Source organism: Mustelus asterias, chromosome 2 (genome assembly GCF_964213995.1).
Source record: "Mustelus asterias chromosome 2, sMusAst1.hap1.1, whole genome shotgun sequence".
In the NCBI taxonomy this organism is placed as follows: domain Eukaryota; kingdom Metazoa; phylum Chordata; class Chondrichthyes; order Carcharhiniformes; family Triakidae; genus Mustelus; species Mustelus asterias.
This window is the reverse complement of record NC_135802.1, coordinates 25,611,614-25,636,687: the sequence shown is the minus strand read 5'-3', so window position 1 is coordinate 25,636,687 and position 25,074 is coordinate 25,611,614. Positions and strand designations below refer to the sequence as shown.

The following is a 25,074-nucleotide window of genomic DNA, read 5'->3' as shown; positions in this document are numbered from 1 at the left end:
GTTTCCTCCAGGTGCTCCAGCTTCCTCCCACAGTTCAAAGATGTGCGGGTTTGGTTGATTGGCCACACTCAATTGCCCCTTTAATGTCATGGTAATTAAGTAGAGTTATGGGGATAGGGCCTGAGTGGGATTGCAGTTAGCGCAGATGCGATGGGCCAAATGGCGGCCTCCTGCACTGTAGGGATTCTATGATCTAACTCTGCCTTAAAAATATTCAAAGATTCTGCTTCCACTGCCTTTTCAGGAAGAGACCATACCTTCATTCAAATAATTTATATAAATTGTAAAATGTTGAGGCCCTAGCACTGATCCCTGTGGCACAACACTCATGCCAACTGTTTCCAGTTAGCCAGCCAATCTTCAATTCATGGCAATATGTTAATTCCTATAGCATAAGCATTAAATAATGCAATAACCTTTGATGTGACATCTTCTGGAAATCTAAGTACAGTGGTTCCCCTTTATCCACAGCACATGTGACTCCTTCAAAGAACTTCAATAAATTTGTTAAACATGGGCCGGATTCTCTGTCACCTGCAGCTGGGATCCTCCGGTCCCATTGCAGTGAATGGAGATTTGGCTGAGTGTCAAATTCTGTTCTTGCTAGCAGCAGTGGCTGGGGGGGGGGGGGGGGGGTGTTACTGGGTTGGAGAGACTGGAGAATTATAGTCATGATTTCCCTTTCACAAACCATGTTGACTCTGCCTGATTACACTGAATTTTTCCAAGTGCCCTGCTATAACATCTTTAATAATGGCTTCTAACATTTTTGCTGTGATGGATTTTGGACTAACTGACCTATAGTTTCCTGCTTTCTGCCTTCCTTTTTGAATGGAATAAAATACATTCACTATCTTCCAATCTGATAAAACCTTCCCTGAATCTAGAGAATTTTGGCAAACTAAAACCAAGACATCAATGATCTCACTAGTCACTTCTTTCAGGAGCTCAGGGTGAAGTCCATCTGGACCCGGGGATTTGTCAAGCTGCAGTTTCAGGCTGATATTTAACTATATAAAAGACCCTTTTAAGGACAACATTTATGTTTTTGCAATGCTACTCAAACTCTTTGACCCAGGGAATAATTGTAACTGAACATTTTTAAAGTCTTTTTTTCTATTTTTTTGTTTCTCCCTCAAATGAATTTCCTTCTTTAGAATCAAACTAATTGAAGAAAGAAATAATGTTCTATTCCCTTCTCTGCCCTTAAGTTCCATTAAGAAGATAAGATTATTGGTCCTATTCACCAAGGTCTCCGGCTGTTTTTTTGACCTGGCTGTGCTATGAGTTTAATTCCAGCAATTTGGGGTACACATTTTTTCCTACCTAACAGCACTGAGTGTACTTCCACCAGTTGGTCTGCAGCGGTTCAAGGTAGCAGCTCACCACTACCTTCTCAAGGGCAATTAGGAATGGGCAATAAATGTTGGCATAGTTGGCGATGCCCACATCTTGTGGAACAAAAAATAATTTAAGCTGAAGAGTGAATTCTGGGACAGTGATGCCATGATACATATAGATAGAACTTCAATCAGAAAACAAATACGTTTCATTTGGGAAACAAGTATCATAAAGTAATATGACTACTTAATACAAAACAAAGATAGAAAAATTAGAAATGAATAACTCATGGAATTAGTTTATTAATAAAGAGGTTGAATGGAAGTATTGCAGGAACGTGTATAACAGTAATCAAATTAAACACAACAATTAATGCTCAAAGCCACAGAAGCCATGTACACACACACACAAACAGGAACACAATTTGGTGAGAAAGCATTAAGCAGTTTAGTCAAGATTCTACTGCCATTAATGCAGATAGGTGATTTGCAGGTACATTATCACATCACTAAGAAATGTGCACACAATGTCAATATGGTCTAAATTTCTCTACCCTAAATCACAGCATATATAACCAGAAAAATTAATCCCTTACATTATGCTGTATGCTAAAATGCAAATATTTCCTCTCCCAGTACACACATTTAGCAATAAATAAAGTATTCTGGGCAGATCTGATGATGACTTTCATTTCAAATTTCCTGTAAACAAAAATCCCAAAGGAATTTTCTGCAATTTTCTTAGCTATGCTCACACAACCAATCAGTAAAGCAGATGCTATCTAAATGTTTTGAAGCTTCTATGTCATAATGCACTTCTGATAAAGTTATAGAAAGTAAAAACTTTATAGTGCAGTTCAAGTGCAGTGGAATATCTGAGACAACCCAATTGTCATTTAAACAACAACCTTTTGGAGTTTTATGTGAAATGTTTCATTGGTCAAGAAAATGGGATGATCTGACGTAATGATCACAGCTAACAATTAAACAACTGTTCAATTGGTATCATTTGCTGGCCCTAGGACGATGCCACTGGTGCAAGGAGAGCTAGAATTTGTATGAATAGTTCTCAGTGGAAGTTGGTTGCTGTTGTTCTCTGCTAATATAAAGTAAAAGTGAGTTCCTATCTCTGATTCAAACCCTTACATGGTCCACACAGCCAAGCAGCACTACTGAAGTTCAAATTCCACCAAGTGAAAAGTTGGGTTTGGAATTTTTCTACTCCTGTTCTTCTTGGAAAATTGATTCTTTTCAGATGCAAAAAAGAAATCACATGCACTTCTATTAAACCTTTATATGTAGGTAGCACAATAGAATGAGGTTGCAAAGACTATCATTGTTTCTGCTCACTTAGAAATATTCATTAAACATAAAAGGTAATCAGGTACTCTGGATATGCCTGATGATCCTGGAACACGACAAACACTTCAGGGGTTGCAATGTTATCTGTGACACTGTCGTATCGGTCTCTGCTGCTTCCTTGTTGATCTTTGAGTGGTGGTTCCTTCAGGCCTTTCGCCCCTTTACAATAATCGCCCGTTAAAACTCTTGCTTTGTACATCACCTTCTTTCCTGTTGCATCAGGTTTGGAATATGTGTTGTGCGCAGAATAATTTGCATTCTGAGCAAAATATGTCCCATCTCCAAAATACACAGCTGTAAAAAGTTTGCCAGATGTTAGTTATGAAATGTTAATTACATCTTGAGCTCCATCTGAAATATGTTATTGAACGTATTATGCTTTTTGGGTGTCATGAAATTATTCCAACAATTTTTATTCTTTTGCATTAACCATGATCTTGTTCAAGAGATGCATGTTTTATACCATGTATTCATTTAATTTAGGTCAGTTATTGAATGGCTTTCTTCATTATTCAAATTTAAAAAACATTCCCCTCACTGCAGGGGAAACCTGGATTATGAACAGCAAAAATGTAGTTACGTCTTCATTGCATTTATTGCTATTTGTTGTCATACGACAATTGTTGCTTCATACTGACTGATGCAACACTTTTTCTGTAAATGCAGCCTAAATCAAACCCAACCTCTCACCAGAGGAGAGCAGAGTGGAGAAGGGAGTTTGTAGAGGGCTTCATGGTCAATTGATAACACAGATGCTGATGATATGAAGCAAATGATGCTTTGAAGCAACATTAGGCTTGTTGTGTAAAGGCATATCAAAATGTCCTGAAGCCAACAAATTGACCCATTTGACTTTCCTTCTATTCTTCTTTGAATAATAGAACTAGTGAAGGTGCAAAAGTGGTTTTATTTTATAATTGTTACCCAAGTTCTAACACCCAAAGCAAGCAGAGTGGAAATGAACTGGTGAAAAATATTTTTGTAAAATATGCATTATATTCCATAACAAAGCATATATAGGTTGGGGAAGGATTATTCTTTATCGTAGTAAGCAAAAAATGTTGTTCACCTCATTCCATTCTCTAAATTTAGGTTAGGATTTCATACTGCCAAACTTCGACAATAACTCAATTCTTTTGCTGAATTAGAAATTCACTGAATCAGTACCCACTGCTATAGATGACAATCTATCCCAGTTTTAGTATCAATATCACATCCTTACTCCATTTTTCCTACTATTTAGTTTAACATATGGAACTGAAAAGATAACTGCAATGCATCTAGTCAGTGTTGGAAGCCAGCACCCATTGTAACTGTCCTCGATCATCAATCCAAATTACTCAACATTGTACTACACAATGACCCTCCATTGTCTCTCTGGCCATGCACTCTGTACGTGGTTTAAATTTAACTATTCATACAATGATCCTCTTCTAAGACTGAACCGGTTTCGGAGATTGTGGTGATCTTGACTATATTAACACAGCTCAATTTATCAGGCCCCTCCACTGAGCCTTGTCCAGAATAAACAACTCTAGACTCTTAACCAGTTAACCTCTCGGTAAGGTTTGCAACTCAGCAGTCCTGAAACTCACTGTTCAGCTATTAACCAACAAACACTTCATTCTGTAATGATATTTCACGTGTCCTCACTCAATGAATGAATCGTATCTTTCACATTCTGTTTCAGGTTGATATTCATGCAGTCTGGTAGAATGCATAATTGTTAATGTATAATAAATAAAATACATGGATTTATCAGCAGAAAAATAAAGGTAATGAAAATAAACCTGACTCTGAATTATCACTATCATTTTGTCAAGTCATTTTAAAAATAAATTTCAACTTAGGTGCATAGAATTAAGAGAGTTTTATTTTTGGTTGTAAAATCTTTTTTGATCACAAGAATCAAAAAACATTCAGAATAATTTATCCTCTAAGAGATGTTAGAAACAATAATGGTTGCAATTATGAACCCTTTTCCTCAAATGAAAGGCATTCATGGGATGTAGACCAGCATTTATTGCCCTTGAACTCAGAGAGGGTCGTTAAGAGTCAACCATATTGCAGTGGGTCTGGAGTCACATGTAGGCCAGACCAGGTAAGGACGGCAGATTTCCTTCCCCGAGGTCATTTATGACAATGCCTTCATGGTCATCAGACATTTAATTCCAGATTATTTTTTATTTAATTCAAATTTCACCATTTGCCATGGTGGGATTTGAACTCCAGCCCCCAGATCATTACACTGGGTCTCTGGATTACCCATCCAGTGACAATACCACTGCCTCTTCATATATCACTTGAACTGGTCTACTTAGAGCAAGAATTTTTTTTTTCTCTTGTTTTCATATGCTACCAGGATGCTGCCTGGTTTGGAGGGTAGGTCTTATGAGGAAAGGTTGAGGGAGCTAGGGCTGTTCTCTCTGGAGCGGAGGAAGCTGAGGGGAGACTTAATAGAGGTTTATAAAATGATGAAGGGGATAGATAGAGTGAACGTTCAAAGACTATTTCCTCAGGTGGATGGAGCTATTACAAGGGGGCGTAACTATAGGGTTCGTGGTGGGAGATATAGGAAGGATATCAGAGGTAGGTTCTTTACGCAGAGAGTGGTTGGGGTCTGAGGATCGTGGGATTATATTCATTGGAGTTTAGGAGGTTGAGGGGAGATCTGATAGAAACTTACAAGATAATGAACGGCTTAGATAGGATGGACGTAGGGAAGTTGTTTCCATTAACAGGGGAGACTAGGACGCGGGGGCACAGCCTTAGAATAAAAGGGAGTCACTTTAGAACAGAGATGAGGAGAAATTTCTTCAGCCAGAGAGTGGTGGGTCTGTGGAATTCATTGCCACAGAGGGCTGTGGAGGCCGAGACGTTGAGCGTCTTCAAGACAGAAATTGATAAATTCTTGATTTCTCGAGGAATTAAGGGCTATGGGGAGAGAGCGGGTAAATGGAGTTGAAATCAACCATGATTGAATGGTGGAGTGGACTCGATGGGCCGAATGGCCTTACTTCCGCTCCTATGTCTTATGGTCTTATGTCTTATGGTCTTATGGGTGTGGAATGGACTGCCTGCAGTGATAGTGGAGTCAGACACTTTAGGAACATTTAAGCGGTTATTGGATAGGCACATGGAGCACACCAGGATGATAGGGAGTGGGATAGCTTCATCTTGTTTTCAGATAAAGCTCGGCACAACATCGTGGGCCGAAGGACCTGTTCTGTGCTGTACTGTTCTATGTTCTACTATGCACTGTCTACACCAGTGATATTTTCCCAATAGGATGCTGCCGTAAGTCCAAAAGGATGTTCTGACTACTATGTAATTGAGCAGCATTGTGTATGATTTCAGTGCTGGTGCACGCCAGGTAGCAAAGCCGCTCATCCTATTGATTATCTGATTGAATCAAACAACATGTTCCTTTTATCATTCATAGTTGGCAGAGTACAGACCACACACTCAACCTTGCACTTTCAAAACCTATACAAAATGTCTACTGTTAGATGTGATTCTATGATTGGGCAGCATATTCGGAACAATCCTGAGTGTGCTAAAAACTACACTAACAAACAATGTAACATAATCTCTGGAATTCTACTGCCCCGCGCGGGCACCATGGAATTGGAGCAGGCGAGGGGCGGACAATGGAAATGTCCGTTGACCCCGGGCAGGATTTTCCAGCTCAGGTTGAGCGAGGCCGTAAAATCCCACCCACTGAGTCAAGCGTGTAAAGTATCACGTTTACACTTGCTAGAAGCATTTATATGTGGGTAATCTCTGCAAATGAAAGGAATATGCTCAAGCTTTGTGCCTTTTTTGAATTACCCAGCAGTTTATAGCTTCCCATTACTTTCTACATGGTAATGCCTCAGCCAATCATGGTTGGATTGCCAACCAATCAGAACCCTTATTTTTGTAATATAAATTGCTATGGTCATTTAAAATTTGGCATTCTTGCATTTGTCCTGTCAAGTGCAAGATGAAAGGTTTCAGCAACCAGTCCCTCTGTACAGCAATATTAAATATGTTTTTTGTTAACCATTTAAAGCCTCAAAGAGCAACATAATGATTTGCCTTTTAAACACCACAATAAAAATATAACTCTTGCTTTTCTTTTAGGTTTTTTTGCATCTTAATGCGATCCAAGTGAAAAAGATTAGAAGTTGCCAATGAGCTATTTGGCTTGGGAACTGCAGGTTGCAGTCCTGTGATCTAAACAAACTTATTATATGGATTAGCGAACATATGTAACCACTCTCAAACTCAACGGCCAGGATTTTATGGCCCCTCCTGCTAGATGGGATATTACGGCCCCGCCAAAGTAAAGGGAAATTTAAATGGCAGGAAACATGCCATGTCTGGGCCATAAAATCCTGGCTAATATCTCCCTGTGCTTCTTCACGATAAATGTCTTTGCTTTTGTGCTCCTGGTAAAGTCTCACCTGCCACAGCATGTACTACTTATACCAGTATCACACAAGAGTCTCTATAAACCTACCATTCAAACCACAGTAGCTTCTGTTAAAACCATCTGCATTGATCTTAGAACATATATCTGAGTAAGTTCCATGATAAAGACATTTTTCATTCTGCTGATGAGGTCGCAATCTATTCATTTCATTTCTTCTCGCAACATACAGTCGCCAAAGAGTGGGATTCTGGATCCTTGTGATCTGCAATCAGTCAAATACAATGATTGTGTTAGTAGGTACATTTGTGAAAAGGCACATGCCAATGTCACACAGAAAAATGATAAAAGTTAACCACTGGCATACCATTACACTCTCAAATCTGAAAATGGACAACTAGATGAAAGTATAAGTTATGTGAATAAAGAACTTGGTGTTTATCTGTAAATTCAATGGCACAATAGGCACCTGAGGGAGGAGACTTCTTGCAAGCTGTGCCCAGCATATCTTCTAATTCTTTATTTTGCTCTCGTTCTAAAACTTCATTCTAACTCTCTTAAACTCTCTAACAATGCTTTAATTCAATCTCGTACAGATTTGGTTGATCTTTCTCTACACCCTAGCGATGACGGTAACGCTACATTCTGCACCCTCTCCTTTCCTTCTCAATGAGCGGTATGCTTTGTATAGCGTGCAAGAAACAATACTTTTCACTATGTTAATACATGTGATAATAAATTAAATCAAAATCAGTCTCTCCCGCAGGCCAACATCCTCAATAATAAGGTACTGATTGTGATTGAATCAACTAAATTGGGTGGGCCACATCATCTATATGCCTGAAACGACTCCCAAAAAAGTTCTCTACTCCTAGCTTCATCACTGCAAGCAGTTATCACAAGGGTAGAGAAAACATTTCAGGATGTCCTCAAAGTCTCCCTGAAAAAATAAAGCATCCCCACTGATTTGTGGGAATTTCTTGCTCAAGAACGTACAGGGTAAATGGTAGGACTCTGAAGAGTGCAGTTGAACAGAGAGATCTGGGAATACAGGTACAGAATTCCCTAAAAGTGACGTCACAGGTGGATAGGGTCGTAAAGAGTTCCTTTGGTACATTGGCCTTTATAAATCGGAGTATCGAGTATAAAAGTTGGAGTGTTATGGTAAGGTTATATAAGGCATTGGTGAGACCGAGTTTGGAGTATTGTGTACAGTTTTGGTCACCTAGTTACAGGAAGGATGTAAATAAGATTGAAAGAGTGCAGAGAAGGTTCACAAGGATGTTGCCAGGACTTGAGAAGCTGAGTTACAGAGAGAGATTGAATAGGTTGGGACTTTATTCCCTGGAGCGTAGAAGATTGAGGGGAGATTTGATAGAGGTGTATAAGATTTTGATGGGTATAGATAGAGTGAATGCAAGCAGACTTTTTCCGCTGAGGCTAGGGGAGAAAAAAACCAGAGGGCATGGGTTAAGGGTGAAAGGAGAAAAGTTTAAAGGGAATATGAGGGGGGGCTTCTTCACGCAGAGAGTGGTGGGAGTGTGGAATGAGCTGCCGGATAAAGTGGTAAATGCGGGGTCACTTTTAACATTTAAGAAAAACTTGGACGGGTTCATGGATGAGAGGGGTGTGGAAGAATATGGTCCAAGTGCAGGTCAGTGGGACTAGGCATAAAATGGTTCAGCACAGACAAGGGCCAAAAGGCCTGTTTCTGAGCTGAAATTTTCTATGGTTTCTAAGATCTCCTAAATTGGAGAAGAATTGGTGAGGGTGCCAATCATTTTTAACATCTCCGACAGGCTCTGGCGGAGGGCAAGCACAAACTTCAGAAGGAGTGAACCAAATTCTAAACATCCTATCCACCTGCCTCACCAAATACTATCTGCCCAATCATGGCAGAGTGTGCAGATCCAGCATTGAACTTTTTAGTCACCTCAGGACCCCAAACCTTAGAGTGGTAGAAAATCATCTGTGGCCCCAAGGATTGTTCGAGGAGACTATTCATAGTCATTGACCTCTTGAATAAATTGCCAGCACTTGTGGATTTGTTGAAAGCTGTTGTGGAGCTATTTTCCTGGCAGTGATTGGTGTAACTACACATAGGACTGAACAATATGCTCTGGTGCAGGAAGTGAGACCTTTACCTGAAGTAGGAGACCTTTCAACTTTCAGACCTGCTGTCCAAATAAAACCACAATTGGGTAAACTGGGAGCAGAGGGTGAGCTGAGGCCCAAAGGAGGTGAGGATTGGGGCAGCAGGGTGGTTAGCATTGCTGCCTCATAGCGCCAGTGACCCAGGTTCAATACTGGCTCGGATCACCGTCTGTGTGATGTTTGCACGTTCTCCCCGTGTCTGTGTGGGTTTCCTCCAGGTGCTCCGGTTTCCTCCCACAGTCCAAAGATGTGCGAGTTAGCTTAATTGGCCATGCTAAATTGACACTAGTGTCAAGGGGATTAGCAGGGTAGATATGTGGGGTTACCGGAATGGGCCTTGGTGGGATTGTGGTTGGAGCAGATTCGATCGGCCGAATGGCCTCCTTCTGCACTGTAGGGATTCTTTGATTCTGCCCAATCAGGGCTGCAAGGTGGGATGTCAATGTCATTGGCTGTGACCTGGAACAAGGGTCTCTTGTTGAACACAGCTCTCTGAATGAGCATAATGACTAACTGTCATTCCCCTGCCTTTTCCCCATACCCCTACACAATGCTTCTAGTCAAGTAATCATCTGACACCCTCTAGAACGCCTCGACTGAAGCTGCCTCCACCACACTTCCAGACAGTGCATTCCAGATCCAAGCCACTCGCTATGTGAAAATGTTTTTTCTCACATCACATTTGCTTCTTTTGCAAATCACTTCAAATCTGCCCTCTCATTCTTGATCATTTTACAAGCAAGAACAGTTTCTCCCTATTTACTCTGTCCAGCCCCTCAGATTTTGTTATTCTTATGCTCACGAGGATATGGCACTGGGAGTAATTGAGGTCCTACTTTTTAATTCCCTTCCTAACTTACTAAAATCTGCTTTCACGATCTCATCCCTTTCCTTACCTATGGCACTGATCCCAATGTGGACCCCAACCTCATGATTTTGAGCATCTTTATCAAATCTCCTTTTAGCCACCTTCTCTCCAAGACAAGTCCCAACTTTTCCAATCTATCCTCATAACTGAAGTTTGTCATCCCTGGAACCATTCTTATAAACATCTTGTTGGCTCCCTCAATACCAGCGTGCTCCCAGTCTAGCAGTTATGCCCTTTAGGACTCAGCCAGTCCCATCAGTGGTGACAGATTGCTAGAGAGGTGCAGTTTAAAAACAGGGAAGTTATGTTGCAGCTGTTTTAAGATGCTGGTGAGGCCGCACCTGGAGTACTGTGAACGATTTTGGTCTACTTACTTGAGAAAGGGTATATTGGCATTGGAGGTGGTACAGAGGAGATTCACTAGGTTAATTCCGGAGTTGAGAGGGTTGGCTTATGAGGAGAGACTTAGTAGACTGGGACTATACTCATTGGAATTTAGAAGAATGAGGGTGGGGTCTTATTGAAACATGTAAAGTTATGAAGGGAATAGACAGCATAGAAGCAGGGAGGTTGTTTCCACTGGCAGGTGAAACCAGAACTAGGAGGAACTTCTTCATCCAAAGGGTTGTGAATCTGTGGAATTCCCTGCCCAGTGAAGCAGTTGAGGCTACCTCGTTGAATGTTTTTAAGGCAAGGATACATAAATATTTGAACAGTAAAGGAATTAAGGGTTGTGGTGAACAGGCGGGTAAGTGGAGCTGAGTCCATGAAAAGATCAGCCATGATCTTATTGAATGGTGGAGTGGGCTCGAGGGGCCAAGTGGCCTACTCCTGCTCCTAGTTCTTATGTATTGAGCCAGTCTTGGTGATGGACATTCATGTTCCCACTGCACATTGTGTCTTTGCCGCCCTCAATGCTTCCTTCAAGTAGTGTTCAATATGGAGGAGCATTGACTCATTCGTCAAAAGGGGTATGCTACCTGGTAATCAGTAGAAGGTTGCCTTGCCATGTTGGATTTGATGCTATGAGATGTCATGAGGTTCAGAGTCAATGTTGAGAAGGGAACTCCCTCCCGACTACATATGACTGTGCTGGAACCTCTGCTGGATCTGTCCTTTCAGAGGGACAGGACATTCCTAGGGGTGTTGGTGATGGTGTCTGGTACATTGTTTGTGATGTCTGATTTTGTGAGTATGACTATTGTTTGACTAGTGGGACAACTCTCCCAATCTTGGCACATGCCTCCAGATATTAGCAAGGAGGACTTTGCAGGGTTGACTGGGCTGGGTTTACCGAGATCAATGCCACGTGATCCATGTTTTGATGTAACTGAGTGGCTTGCTTGCTAGACCATTTAAGAGTCAATGACATTACTGTAGGCCTGGAACCATATGTAGGCCAGACCAAGTAAGTACAGCAGATTTCCTTCCCTGAAGGGCATTAGAGAACAAGATGGGATTTTGTGACTAGCTTTTTAATTCCACATTTATTCACTGAATTTAAATTTCACCAGCTTTGGTCTGGGTCTCTGGATTACCAGTCCATAAATCTCATGCTTTCACAATTAACTATCTCTAATGATTTAGCCTGTTCAGAATTCTTTGCATTATTAAACTAAAATAATAGTCTAATTTTTATGCCAGTAAAAGTTGACATATCCAATATAAATCAGAGTATACTTTAAGAATATGGTAAATGTTATGCATTTTCCAGTAGCGGACACTCGAGTGCCATTAGTAGCAGGAACCTATACCAATATTCCTCTTCCAAGCCAGACACGACCTCAACTGTTACAGTTGGCCTCAGAGAACATTTGTACATATAAATTATTTTGCAATCATTTTTGGGAAAGGATATCAATGCTTACTGAGTCAATTTTGAATGTTTGTGTGGTAGCATAGTCACCCAATGTACCCTTGAAGCATTGAGCTACTTCTTGGTATTCTGAGGAATCAGATTTCAGATGTATCTCAGAACATGTAGTTTGGTTTTCTCCAATGTCCCAGGTATCTGGAAAATCATCTGAAATGAAAACAGAATTTGATACAACAATCTATTGCTTATTGCTGATGCTTGTTTTAAGCAATAAAGAACACAAACTATAAGAGAAAATTAAAGATAGGTAGCTTGATAGGAGAAAAAGCCCATTAGTTCAAAATTCTTCAAATCACAAGAATTAGGACTGTCGAGTAGCTTCCACTGCTTTCAGGGGAAAATAATTGGATGGACTATCAGCCCTCAGAAAAAAAATTCTTCTCATCTCATAGAAATCATAGAAACCCTACAGTGTAGAAGGAGGCCATTCGGCCCATCGAGTCTACACCGACCACAATCCCACCCAGGCCCTACCCCCATATCCCTACATATTTACCCGCTAATCCCTCTAACCTACCCATTTCAAGACACTAAGGGGCAATTTTAGCACGATCAATCAACCTAACCCGCACATCTTTGGACTGTGGGAGGAAACCGGAGCACCCGGAGGAAACCCACGCAGACACGAGGAGAATGTGCAAACTCCACACAGACAGTGACCCAAGCCGGGAATCGAACCCAGGTCCCTGGAGCTGTGAAGCAGCAGTGCTAACCACTGTGCTACCGTGCCGCCCTCTGTCTTAAATGGGAGACCCTGAATTTCTAAAAAGTGTTGTTTCCTGCCCCCCCCCCCTCCCCCCTCCAAGTTCTAGACTCCCCCACAAGGGAAAACACACTGCCATGCCTCCTCAGGATCTGATATGTTTAATTAAATCATCCCCCCACCCACCATTTTTTTGAACGCTAATAGTCATAGGCCCAGCCTGCTCAACCTTTCTACATAAAATAACCCCTTTATCCCAGGAACCAGTTCAGTGAACCTTCTATGGACATTTTTAATGGAATTATATCATTCTTTAATGGTATTGATGGTACTCCAGATGCAGTCTCACTAAGGCCCTGGACAGCTGTAGCAACACTTCCCTCTTTTTATACCCGATTTCCCTTACAATAAATGACAATATTCCATTTGCCTTCTGAATAACTTGCTGAAAATGCATACTAACTTTGTGTGACTGATGTACGAGGACACACAGATTCCTGTGCAATACAATTCTGCAGTCTCTCTCCACTTAAAGTACTGCTTTTCTGTTCTTCGTGCCAAAGTGGACAAGTTCACATTTTCTGACACTATATTCCATCTGCCAAATTTTGCCCATACAACCCATTGGAGATCTTCAGGTCCTCTTGACAATTTACTTTCCGACCTATACTTGCGCCATCAGTAAAGTTAGCTACCATATTTTCAATTCCGCTTCCATGACATTAAAATAGATCGCAAAGAACTGAACCCTGTGGCACTCCACCAGTTACACCGTGTCAACTGGAAAAAGAACCCATTGATCCTCATTCTCAGCTTCTTGTTAAGTAATCAATCCTGTATCCATGCTAATAGGTTAATATGTTAACACCTACACCATGAGCTCTTATTTTGTGAAGTAACATTTGATGTGGACCTTATAAAATTAGCATAAAAAATAGGCATAGGAGTAGGCTATTCAGCCCTTCGACCTGCTCCATCATTTAATAAGATCATGACTCTACTATATTAAGGGCCATATAAGGTGGGCTCCTTCAGTGCTGTCTTTCTGCATTAGAGTGCAGCTGGAGTTTGGTGAAACAGGAAGTTGGGTGAAAGAGGGAGAAGTTGTTCAGTCTCTTCTTTTCTCCGATTGGTGAATACTTATGCTCTTTAAAATAAAATTAAGGTCTTAGGGAATTTGGAGCTCGAGTGGCTAAATGGTTTAATCCTGTTCCTATTTCTTATGGTCTAACACTCACTATGTCCACTTTTCTGCCTTTTCTCCAAAACCCTTAATTCCTCTACCAATTAAAAACCAATCGGCCTCAACCTTGAAATTATTGAAGGACTTGGTCTCCATAAGCTTCCTGGGGTAAAGAATTCCAAAGATTCACCAAGTACACCACATCTACAGGTTCCTCCTTATTCCCCTTGCTTGCTACATCTTCAAAACTCTATTTAAGTGCGTCAAACACAAATTTCATTTCACAAAACCATGTTGAATCTGCTTGCTTGTATTATTATTTTCCAAATGTTGTATTATTATCTTAATGGATTCTAGCATTTCCTCTATGCTAGATGTTAGGCTAACTGGCCTTAGTTTCCTCCCTTTTCTCTCCCCTCTTTCTTAAGAGTCATAGAGTCAAAGAGGTTTACAGCATGGAAACAGGCCCTTTGGCCCAACTTGTCCATGCCACCCTATTTTTTTAAACCCCTAAGCTAATCCCAATTGCCTGCATTTGGCCCATATCCCTCTATACCCATCTTACCCATGTAACTGTCTAAATTCTTTTTAAAAGACAAAATTGTACCCGCCTCTACTACTACCTCTGGCAGCTTGTTCCAGACACTCATCACCCTCTGTGTGAAAAAACTGCCCCTCTGGACACTTTTGTATCTCTCCCCTCTCACGTTAAACTTAGGCCCTCTAGTTTTAGACTCCCCTACCTTTGGGAAAAGATACTGACTATCTAGCTGATCTGTGCCCCTCATTATTTTATAGACCTCTACAAGATCACCCCTCAGCCTTCTGCGCTCCAGAGAAAAATGTCCCAGTCTATCCAGCCTCTCCCTATAACTCAAACCATCAAGTCCCCGTAGCAGCCTAGTAAATCTTTTCTGCACTCTTTCTAGTTCAATAATATCCTTTCTATAATATGGTGACCAGAACTGTACACAGTATTCCAAGTGTGGCCATATCAATGTCTTGTACAACGTCCCAACTCCTGTGCTCAATGTTCTGATGGATGAAACCAAGCATGCCGAATATCTTATTTGTGAATAAGATATTCACAAATTCTTCACCACTCTGTCCACCTGTGACTCCACTTTCAAGGAGCTATGAACATGTACCCCGATATCTCTTTGTTCTGTAACTCTCCCCAATGCCCTACCATTAACTGAGTAAGTCCTGCCTGGTTCAATCTACCAAAATGCATCACCTCGCATTTATCGAAATTAAACTCCATCTGCCATTCGTCAGCCCACTGGCCCAATTGATTAAGATCCCGTTGCAATTGGAGACAACTTTCTTCACTGTCCACTATGCCACCAATCTTGGTGTCATCTACAAACTCTGTACCTCAGAGTTTCAAATTATGAACGTACATCAGAACCCACAAAGTCATCCAAATGCCTCCTATATTCTCATCCAAATCATTAATATAAATGACATAACAGTGGACCCATCACTGATCCCTGAGGCACACCGCTGGTCACAGGCCTCCAGTTTGAAAAACATTCATTCAAAGAACAAAGAACAGCACAGGAACAGGACATTCGGCCCTCCAAGCCTGCGCCAATCACATTGTCCTATCTCGACCAACTGCCTGTATCCCTCTATTCCTCGTCTGTTTATACATCTATCCCTCTGTAGCAGGGGCACTTCGAAGAACAATCCTTTCCCCTTCAAGGAACTAAACATTAACGCTAATGGCTGAAACAGGAAAATGAGCAAACATGTAACAATCAACAGCCTAATCATCAAACGTTAAACGTTGGACTTTCAAATCTTTTACACTAATAGCTGCAAATAACCTTGTTTTTCTCGAAAGTTAAAGTCGAGGCCATGATTTTCCAATCTGCTAGGACCTTCCCAGCATCTAGGAAGATCGCTACCAATGCCTCTCCTATCTCTGTAGCCACTTCTTTTAAGATTCTAGGGTGCAGGCCATCAGGTTCAAGGGACTTGCCAGCCTTTAATTCTAATAGTTTTATTAGTGCCTTTTTCCTGGTGATTTTGATTGTTTAAGTTCCTCCCTTGGTTTAACCTCGATCCTCAAAGTATTCTTGGGATGATTTTTGTGTCTTCCACAGTGACGATGACAAACGGTCATCTGGACTTTATAACGTTAGCTCTTTTCTCTCCTTACAGATGCTGACAGACCTGCTGAGATTTTCCAGCATTTTCTCTTTACTGCATCTGCAGTAATTTGTTTTTATACAGCGTTTAACGCACTGCCACTTCTCTTCCAAGAATGCCTACCCGAGCTTTGACAAAGGGTCATCTGGACTCGAAATGTCAACTCTTTTCTCTCCTTACAGATGCTGCCAGATCTGCTGAGATTTTCCAACATTTTCTCTCTCAGATAGGGAGAAATTGTTCCATTGGTGTAAGGTTCGAGAACCACTAAGAGAGCAAAGTTTAAGGTAATTGAGAAAAGAAGCAAAAGTGACATGACGGAAAATCATCTTCACAAGGCCTGGAGGCATGCTTTTTATTCCAGCCATCTCAGTACCAGCTTCTCCATCTTGAGCCCAGTCCAGTAGGTGGCCTTTCCTGCCAGGAAGGCACTGGACAGACATTGCCAAGCTGGAGGCTGGATCGTGACATCAGGAATTCCCCGACTTCTACCTCCAGGATGAAAATCCAGCCATATGCTTTTTTTTTTGCAAAGTCCAGAAACCGGTTTGCGTTTTTTAAAAAAAAACCACAATTTTGCAACCTGCCCTATGCTTCAATGATTCGTGCACATTTACTCCCAGGGCTTTTCTCCTGCACCCGTGGTTATAGAAACCCAATTTATTTCAGAATAAGATATTCACAAATTCATATCTTTTTTGTAAAATTTGTTGTGTCATTTTCAGAGAAAAGTATTAAAGTTCTGTCAAAGCGTTTAACATTTTTATTTTCAGACTAATTGCGCCTCAGAGTTTCAAATTATGAACGTACATCAGAACCCACAAAGTCACCCATAACTTACACATTTTAATTAAGATTTCAAAATATCTTAACATGCAAGTTACCCTTTTGATAGATACTTTTCACTAATAATCCATATGTACTTACCCCCAGTACATCTACGATCAACACGAAAAGTATTTCCATCAATGTCAGTCAATGTAAATTTTTGAAAGTCAACCACACAATAACCTCCGTCCATTTTTAGTTTTATTTCATTTTCTTTCCCATTGTAAGCCTTTTCAAGGCAAGCATTCACTTTTGGATTGAAGGCTTCAAAATGATCTTCCATCCAGAATTTCCAGCGCACCTTTTCCATAATAAACATTTCTTCATGCAGTACGACTTCTCTTTTTCCTATGTCATGACACACCTTAAAAATAACATCTTGAACAGAACATACATCAGTCATACATCCAGCTAAAAAGATGCCTTGGTCAGCTTCGTGAAAATGGCAATATACTTTCATTCTGGAGCAACACTCTTCTATTTCTTCCAAGTCTTCTTCAGTAAACTTCTCAAAAGGTGTTGGTACTTTTATCATTTTTTCCATGTTTTCTTTAGTTGCTAGTTTTTGAATATCAGCCCATGCTTCTTGAATATTTTCTTCCTTCATCGAGTAAATTTGAAACTTTACAGGCTCTATTGAATGCTGTGGTATAGTAGTATCATCTTCAGAGGATTGGTTCCCAGTCAGCAAATTCCCGAGATACTCTGAAACAAAATATTTACAAACCAATAATTTTTAGAATAAAATGAACACGAATTATTACAATTTTCAAAAAGTAATCTAGGTTTTATATTTTTGTTAAAAACTTGTTTCTTATGCTATAATTAACAAGGCTTCATTTGATGACCTTTACCTAGTTGCCCTAAGCTGGTGGCAATGGGCCTCCCAGTTGTAGAAATTATTTTCAACGGAATGGCTTGCAAGACCACTCTAAGACATTAACAATCAAGCACTTAGTATGGACTGGCATCACATATAGGACAAAGTAGGCAGTGGTGGCAGGTTGACTTTCCTGATCGATATTGCTGAAACAGTTTGAGCTCAGCAACAATTTGTTGGCTTTCCTAATCCATCTTTCTCCCTGGTGTTAATCCACATACATAGAACAGTACAGCACAAGACAGGTCCTTCGGCCCACGGTGTTGTGCCGAGCTTTGGATCTGGATCTGGATTTGCTGAGTTCAATTCAATAACTTTGAAGCTCATTATCTTCAGATTGCTGTGAATATACTACGCTGGAACCTACCCAACGCAAGCCACCATGAACATTCCAGGAGAGCACATTATTCACTTCCCCACCCCTTCCCTGAATGCCATAACTGGGACTTCAATCCAAATGGCATATACACCCCAAATTACAGATTGGTTTAGAAGCTTGGCAATAAAACTTAAGTTTCAGGGTTTTTTTTATACCCTTTCTCTGCAATAGAGTCCCTTTAAAGGAGAGATACTGGTCTGCACTATGCCCAAGCATATATGTGAAATACTGAGTTCAATGAGTCGTGAACTATTTTGAAGGGAATCAAAGATATCTCTGCAAATAAGACCATTATATATCCCCTGTGGCTACACATTATGATATTCAAGATGAGGTGCTTCACAGCTGCATATTCAATTTCTATACAATTTAAATAACATACTTGTCACTGTATGAAAAATTCCACTTTTTCCTGCTTGAACCTTTGCCAACTCCTCTTGAAAGATTGGGACGTGGCCAGGTAAGGCATCATTCACTATCACATGTACGTGGGGTGCTTGTACTGTTTCGCCATACTGACACACAGAATCCAATACTCCTGCTGCAAATACCTTCAAATCTATAAGCAGAATTCATGTTGAGAAATCTCCAAATAATTAAAACCAAATTTGATTAAATCAGAAATATCAGACCATAACTCAGAATTCGCTACACAAGAGCGAGAAGGCTTTCTTTTCCTGCAACAATTGAGTGGGTGCAATCTGGATGACATTGGCAAAAAGTATAGCCCTGTTAGATATTTTTAAAAAAAGAATAATGCAGTTACCAACACAACCTAGATGGGGGAGTTTTTACAAAAACACAGGTTAAATTTTCAAAAATTAAAAATGTAACCCCCCCTGCCCCCATACCCCCAAACTGGGTTTTAATGGAACAAAAGCAAACTATTGCAGATGTTGGAAATTTGAAATAAAAACAGAAAATGCTGGGAAAAAAATCAGAGGATGTAAAGGCATTTGTGGAGAGACAAACTGAGTTAACGTTTCGAGTCCATATATCGTCATTCCTTCGCAGTCGCCGGATCAAAATCCTGGAATTCCCTCCTTAACGGCATTGTGGGTTCAACCCACATACACTGCAGCAGCTCAAGAAGGCAGCTCACCACCACCTTCTCAAGGGCAACCAGGGATGGACAATTAATGCTGGCCAGGCAGCGACGCCCATGTCCCACGAATGAATTAAAAATAACTCTTCTTCAGAGCTTCATGGTTTTTTTTAGACCTTCAGGGTTTTATAGGAGGCAGGTATGGAGCAGGGTTCGCAGCAGGGAAAGTGTCCTTTGTACAACATTACAAATTAATATTGTAATTTTTAACAACATTATTGTTAAAAATGTTAATGAGGCACAATCTCCTTTCTTAGTTATAACAGTCAAAATAACATTTAATGGCTGAGGATTACATTTTTCAGGGCTTGAACCTCTGGATCCAGCAGTCAGGAGCTTGTTCAGCAATGCTTGTGGGGTTCAGGGCATATTCACATCAACTTGCTTCACTCCCCACATTCAGTCTCATTCTCTGTAGCCATGAGTACCCTCGGCAATATCCCCTGACCCACAACCCTCTGCTCCACAATCTCATGTCTCACCACCTCAAACATATTCCTGCAACCACTCCCAACCCACAGTCACTCCAACACCTGCTCCCAGCACTATCTGGGTTTCCACCTATCCCAATTATGCATGATTGGTTGGGAGACAAACCAAGCATTCCCTCAGCAAGGAATCAGTTTTGAAAAGTGAATTGTTAACATTGCCCGATTTACATCCTTTAAGTGGTTTATAATAAAATGGATCACATAAAGAACAAGTTATCAATGGCTCATTGTTTATCTGGACAAGATTAAGAGGCATAAAGTGTTTGAAACCCCTGTATTTGATACATTAATAGTCTGCCTGATTGACAATTCTATAGGGTTGTAGGAACAGCAGTTTGTTTTTCAAACAGTCTATCTGAAGGGTGTTTTTTTCTCAGCAGTTCCATACCAGGTGAATGGGTATGGATGGGGCATGAGTTGATATGGAGTGGAGGAAGGGCTATGGGGAGTGGGTGGGAGAGCGAGGGCTAAACTGCTTTTATGAAAACTGAAAAGTCCCAGAGAAATGAGGCAGTTCTCTGAACCAGCCTCCTTCCATGGTCACCTAGAATCTACTTCTGGGGTCAAGGGACTGACTTTCCTTGGTGTGCAACTGGCCACTTTACCATAACGTGGCATTGCCAAGTGTTTTACATCACAGAAAGAGGCCCTTTGGCCTACAATGTCAGTGCCGGCTATCAAACATCTATATATCCCATTCTGGCAATGACACTTTATGAAGGTTGTGAAGGTTTCAGAGAGAATACAGAAGAGATTTACTACTATGGATCTAGGGTTTAAGGATTATGGTTAAGGATATGCACAAGAAGCTGAAGTTGTTCTTATTAGAGCAGAGAAGACTAAGACGGAATTTGACATTTAAAACTATGAAGGGTTTAGATAGAGTAAATAAAGAGAACCAGAGATGACATGAATGAATCCTTTGTTTTACAACGAGTGATTAGGTCTTTGAATGTTCAGTGGTGGATATGGAATTTACAATTTCACATGGGACTGAGAAGCAGGAGTAGGCCATTTGGCCCTTCAAGCCATAGTTGTCATTCAAGCCATAGTTGTCATTCAATTAGAGCTTGGATGATCTGATTGTGATCCCAACTCCACCTTCCTGTCTATCTTCCATAGTTCTCCAAAGACTAACACCCCTTAGAGATAATACATATCCTAATTTCTGTCTTAAAATGGTGACCTCTTATTTTAAATCATCTCCCCAGATTATAGTCCTCTCCCACAAGAGAAAATATCTGTGAGGTATCCACCCTATCAAAGTCCTTTGAGGATCTTAAGTATTTCAAAAAGATTGCCTTTTATTCTTCTAAGCGTCAATGGATATAGGCCTCACCTGTTCAATCCTTCTTCATAAGGTAAAAGATAAAAGACAATCTCTCCATTTAAATAGTATACTACTTTTCTGTTCTTCTTGCTAAAATGGACATTTTCACATTTTCCCACATTATAATACATCAGCCAAATATTTGACCACTAACACAACCCATCTCTATATCTTTGTAGACTCTTTACTTTCTCTTGATAACTTACTGTCCTACCTGTCTTGGGGTCATCGGCAAATTTAGCTACCATTCACCCTTCAAGTCAATGATATAGGGTGGGATTTTTCGCCCTCTCTGCGGCATGTTTGGCAGCGGCGGGAGACGGTGCACTGTTCGCTGACCATACGATGTTATGGTCCCACCATTATCAACGAGGTTTCCTATTGAATGCACTCCTCGCCACCGGGAAACCCATGGCAGGGACCGGCAGCAAGATTTTGGTAATAAGATTGTAAATAGTTGAGGTGCCAACACTGACCTTGCCATCCCAAAAAAGATCAATTTATCCTTACTGTTTCCTGATAGCCAACCAATCCTTTATCTGTGCTAATATGTTACTTCTTAAAGTAGGAGCTCTTATTTTAGTTACATTTGATGTGACAGCATATCAACTTATTTTTGGAAATCCAAGTACACATCAACTACAGATTCTCCTTTATCCATCTTGCCTGTTGTTTCCTCAAATAGCTCCAATCAATTAGTTAAATCTGAGCCCCTTTCACAAAACCATGTTGTCTTTGCCAATTCCCCTTCTGAACCTGTTATCCCCTCCTTAACAATAATTTCAAGCAATATCCCTGACAGGTTTTTAAACAGCCCTCTGTTTGCAGGTGAGGTGATAAGAGAACGACAGCCTTGATATCAAGGCAGCAATTGCCATCAAGAAGCCCCAGAAAAATTGAAGTAAATGGAATCAGGAGAAAACTCTTCACTGGTTAAGAGTCATATCTAGCATGAAGGAATATAACCATAGCCTATTGCAGGCCAATCATCTCACCCCCAGGATATTGAATCAAAAGTTATTCAGTGTAATGTACCAGACCAAATCATCTTCAGTTGCTTAATCAATGACCTTACCAACATGAAAAGGTCGGAAGTGGGAATGGTTGCAGATGATTGCACAAAGTTCAGTGCCATTTTCAATTCTTCAGGTACTAAAGCTATTCATGTTGATCTGCAGGAAAACTGACAACATTGGATTGCTTGGATCGCTAAGTAGTAAAGAACATTTTCTCCATGCTGGCACCAGACACTGACCACCCCAGCAAGAAAGATTCGAACTGCCTCTCTTTGACATTCAATGGCATTACTACCACTAAATCCCCCACCATCAACCTTCTGGGCGTTACAATTGACTAGAAACTGAACTGGACTCGCCATACAAATACTGTGGCTACAAGGGCAGATCAGAGACTGGGAATTCTGTGACCAGGAACTCACCTCCTGACTCCCAAAGACAGTCAAAATACTTCCCTTTGGGGAAGTAGTTGAAAGATTCCACCTGTTTATAAGCCTGTTGAACTGCATAATGAATGCTCCTTGATTGGCTCGCAAGTCCTGATGTGGGATTTGAGCTCAGGGATTCTAATCCAGCAGTAGGGACACTACCACTGCGCCAAAAGACCTCCTTTCCTGAAACAATTTACTCCACATTACTACAGATAACAATCAGGTAATTACCTGCAAAAGGTTGTCTGGGGACAGGGATATATAAAACATCCAAGTTAAGTTCACCACACTTCTGTAACACTTCAGAAAAGCTTTTTGCAATGTCCTTTATTCTTACTGGAATGTAATATACGTCTCCGCTTTGTTTAATTTCCAAGTTTGGTTTGTTTTCTGTAAAAGAAACAGAACTATTCATATCTATTTTTTTTAAAAAGGGTAAATGAATTAATTAAAATTTTCTTAATCTTACCAACATATTCCACCACTAGAACTCTGCTCTTTTTAAAAATGCCATCATTGCGCAGTTCAAAACTGATATTCCCAATATTTGTCAAAAAGAGAGGTTGGGCGGAAGTCTTATTCTTTCCTAGATGTAGAACATATGAAAGTAATCACTATCACAGGAAATTGAACATCACAGAATTATTCCTGTATTAAATATTGTCACAGAAAATGTTAGCAATATTTCCTAGAAATGCATAAGTCAATGGTATGATAACACTCATGAAGTATCAATAGTAATACAGTAGTTTTCCAAAGATCCAGAACTGGATTTCCTCTCCTGAGGCAGGTAGTTTTGAGCCAGGAAATTTACCAGCTTGGTGCATGTGCCTCAGGTAAAGGTGTCCTGAATGGCAAGATTTTTGCTCCTGGGCAAGATGCGGGAGGTGGGGTCAGGCCTGCCACACTCAATCACAGATCAGAGATGGTGACAGGGGCTGCTGATGTGAGATGTTTAAAAGGCCCACCTCAGTTCTCTGGGGCTGTGCCCCAGTTGTTTTCTTAAGTATTAGGATCTCCAACCCTCACACCTCCTCACTCCCCATGCCAACTTATGTTCCCCCACTCATCCCCGATCGCCCCTCATACTAACTAATGCACCCTACGCATCCCATGCCCCTTTATAGCCCTAACACTAAGTTAATGCCAAATCATGCCCCCCACCCATTACACCCTCCATGCCAGTGCACCGAGTATCCATCATAGGCAGACCTCAGGAGATATACTGAGATGAAATAAAGTTCCAAATATCTAGTACAGAGTTCAGCACATAGAAAGTCTCATTCATGAAAGCCTATACATTTAATTTCCCTCAAGTACTTAATCCCTTATAAAAACAAACTTTAAAAAAAATCTATAACTGCATATGAAAGACACCTAACTCAAAGAGCTAACCTTTTTATACTGTCAATTAATCTGAACTTAAAGCTCCCATCCACAGCGATAATAAAAGGTTATGAAAGGCAGCCAAGCCTTAATAATGTTTTCATGATAAAACTTAGTGTCAACTTACTGCCAACAAACATTCATTGAAACTTGCAGTACAGGCATTTTTCAACATTCTCAGATGCCAGGCAGGCAGTTTACTTTTTTAAATGACTGGCCATGTAAACAACTCTCCAGTTTTTAAATTGCCCTTAACCTCTTGAATGATTAGTAACTCTATGGGTTATAGTCCTTGCTCCAGTGAAAATGGGGTCTGTTTGAACTAAGAACTAAATTCAAGTGGTCCTGCTGAGTTTAGTTTTCCACTTGGGAAAGTTCTCCCTTGTCATTTTAAAAGATACTTGGAGTCTCCAAGACTCTGGAAATCCAGCCCCAAATCTAGGTATTTAACATTGTAAAAATAACCACAGAAGTATTAAAAATGATTATCTTAGTTTGTGAATCACTCAAAGTGTATGGAAAAAAATAATCAGGATTTTTGAATAGAGAAGGTACTTCAGATTGATTCCTGATTAACAACTTAGATTGATTCCTGATCAATAAACAACTGAGTACAAAATGAAAATTTTAATATTTGAAATACATATGCATTTTGATGCACAAAATGTCATTCCACAATATATCACCATCTTGGGGGTTAACACTAACCAGAAATGAACTGGACCCCGCTACAAATACAGTGGCTACAAGAACAGATCAGAGGCTGGGAATTATGTGGTGAGTAACTCAATTCCTGCCTCCTCAAAGTCTGTCCACCATCTACAAAACACAAGCCAGGGGCATGATAGAATACTCTCCACTTGCATGGATGAGTGCAGCTTCAAGAAAACTCAAGAAATTCAATACCAAGGCAAAACAACCCACTTTTAATGGCACTCCATCACCCACTGTCAGTATTCAAAGAACAAAGAAAATTACAGCACAGGAACAGGCCCTTCAGCTCTCCAAACCTGTACCAACCATGCTGCCCGACTGAACTAAAGCCCCCTACCCTTCCGGGGACCATATCGCTCTATTCCCATCCTATTCATGTATTTGTCAAAACGCCCCTTAGAGGTCACTGTCGTATCTGCTTCCACTACCTCCCCCGGCAGCGAGTTCCAGGCACCCA

The 25,074-nt window shown here is 40.6% G+C and overlaps 1 protein-coding gene across 2 annotated transcripts in view; it reads right to left on the bottom strand.

The window, feature by feature from the left end:
* Positions 1-1,614: 1,614 nt before the first annotated feature.
* Positions 1,615-25,074, bottom strand: part of LOC144506441 (protein mono-ADP-ribosyltransferase PARP14-like) — a 63,899-nt gene continuing 40,439 nt past the window's right edge. For both annotated transcript variants that reach the window (XM_078232563.1, XM_078232572.1), the window contains 7 exons: positions 22,987-23,103; positions 22,749-22,907; positions 18,527-18,703; positions 16,985-17,590; positions 12,007-12,161; positions 7,207-7,381; positions 1,615-2,996 (listed from right to left, as the gene is read on the bottom strand). In XM_078232563.1, the coding sequence (XP_078088689.1) occupies positions 2,704-2,996; positions 7,207-7,381; positions 12,007-12,161; positions 16,985-17,590; positions 18,527-18,703; positions 22,749-22,907; positions 22,987-23,103 (1,682 nt within the window). In that variant the 3' untranslated portion in view covers positions 1,615-2,703. The remainder of the gene's footprint in view (positions 2,997-7,206; positions 7,382-12,006; positions 12,162-16,984; positions 17,591-18,526; positions 18,704-22,748; positions 22,908-22,986; positions 23,104-25,074) is intronic.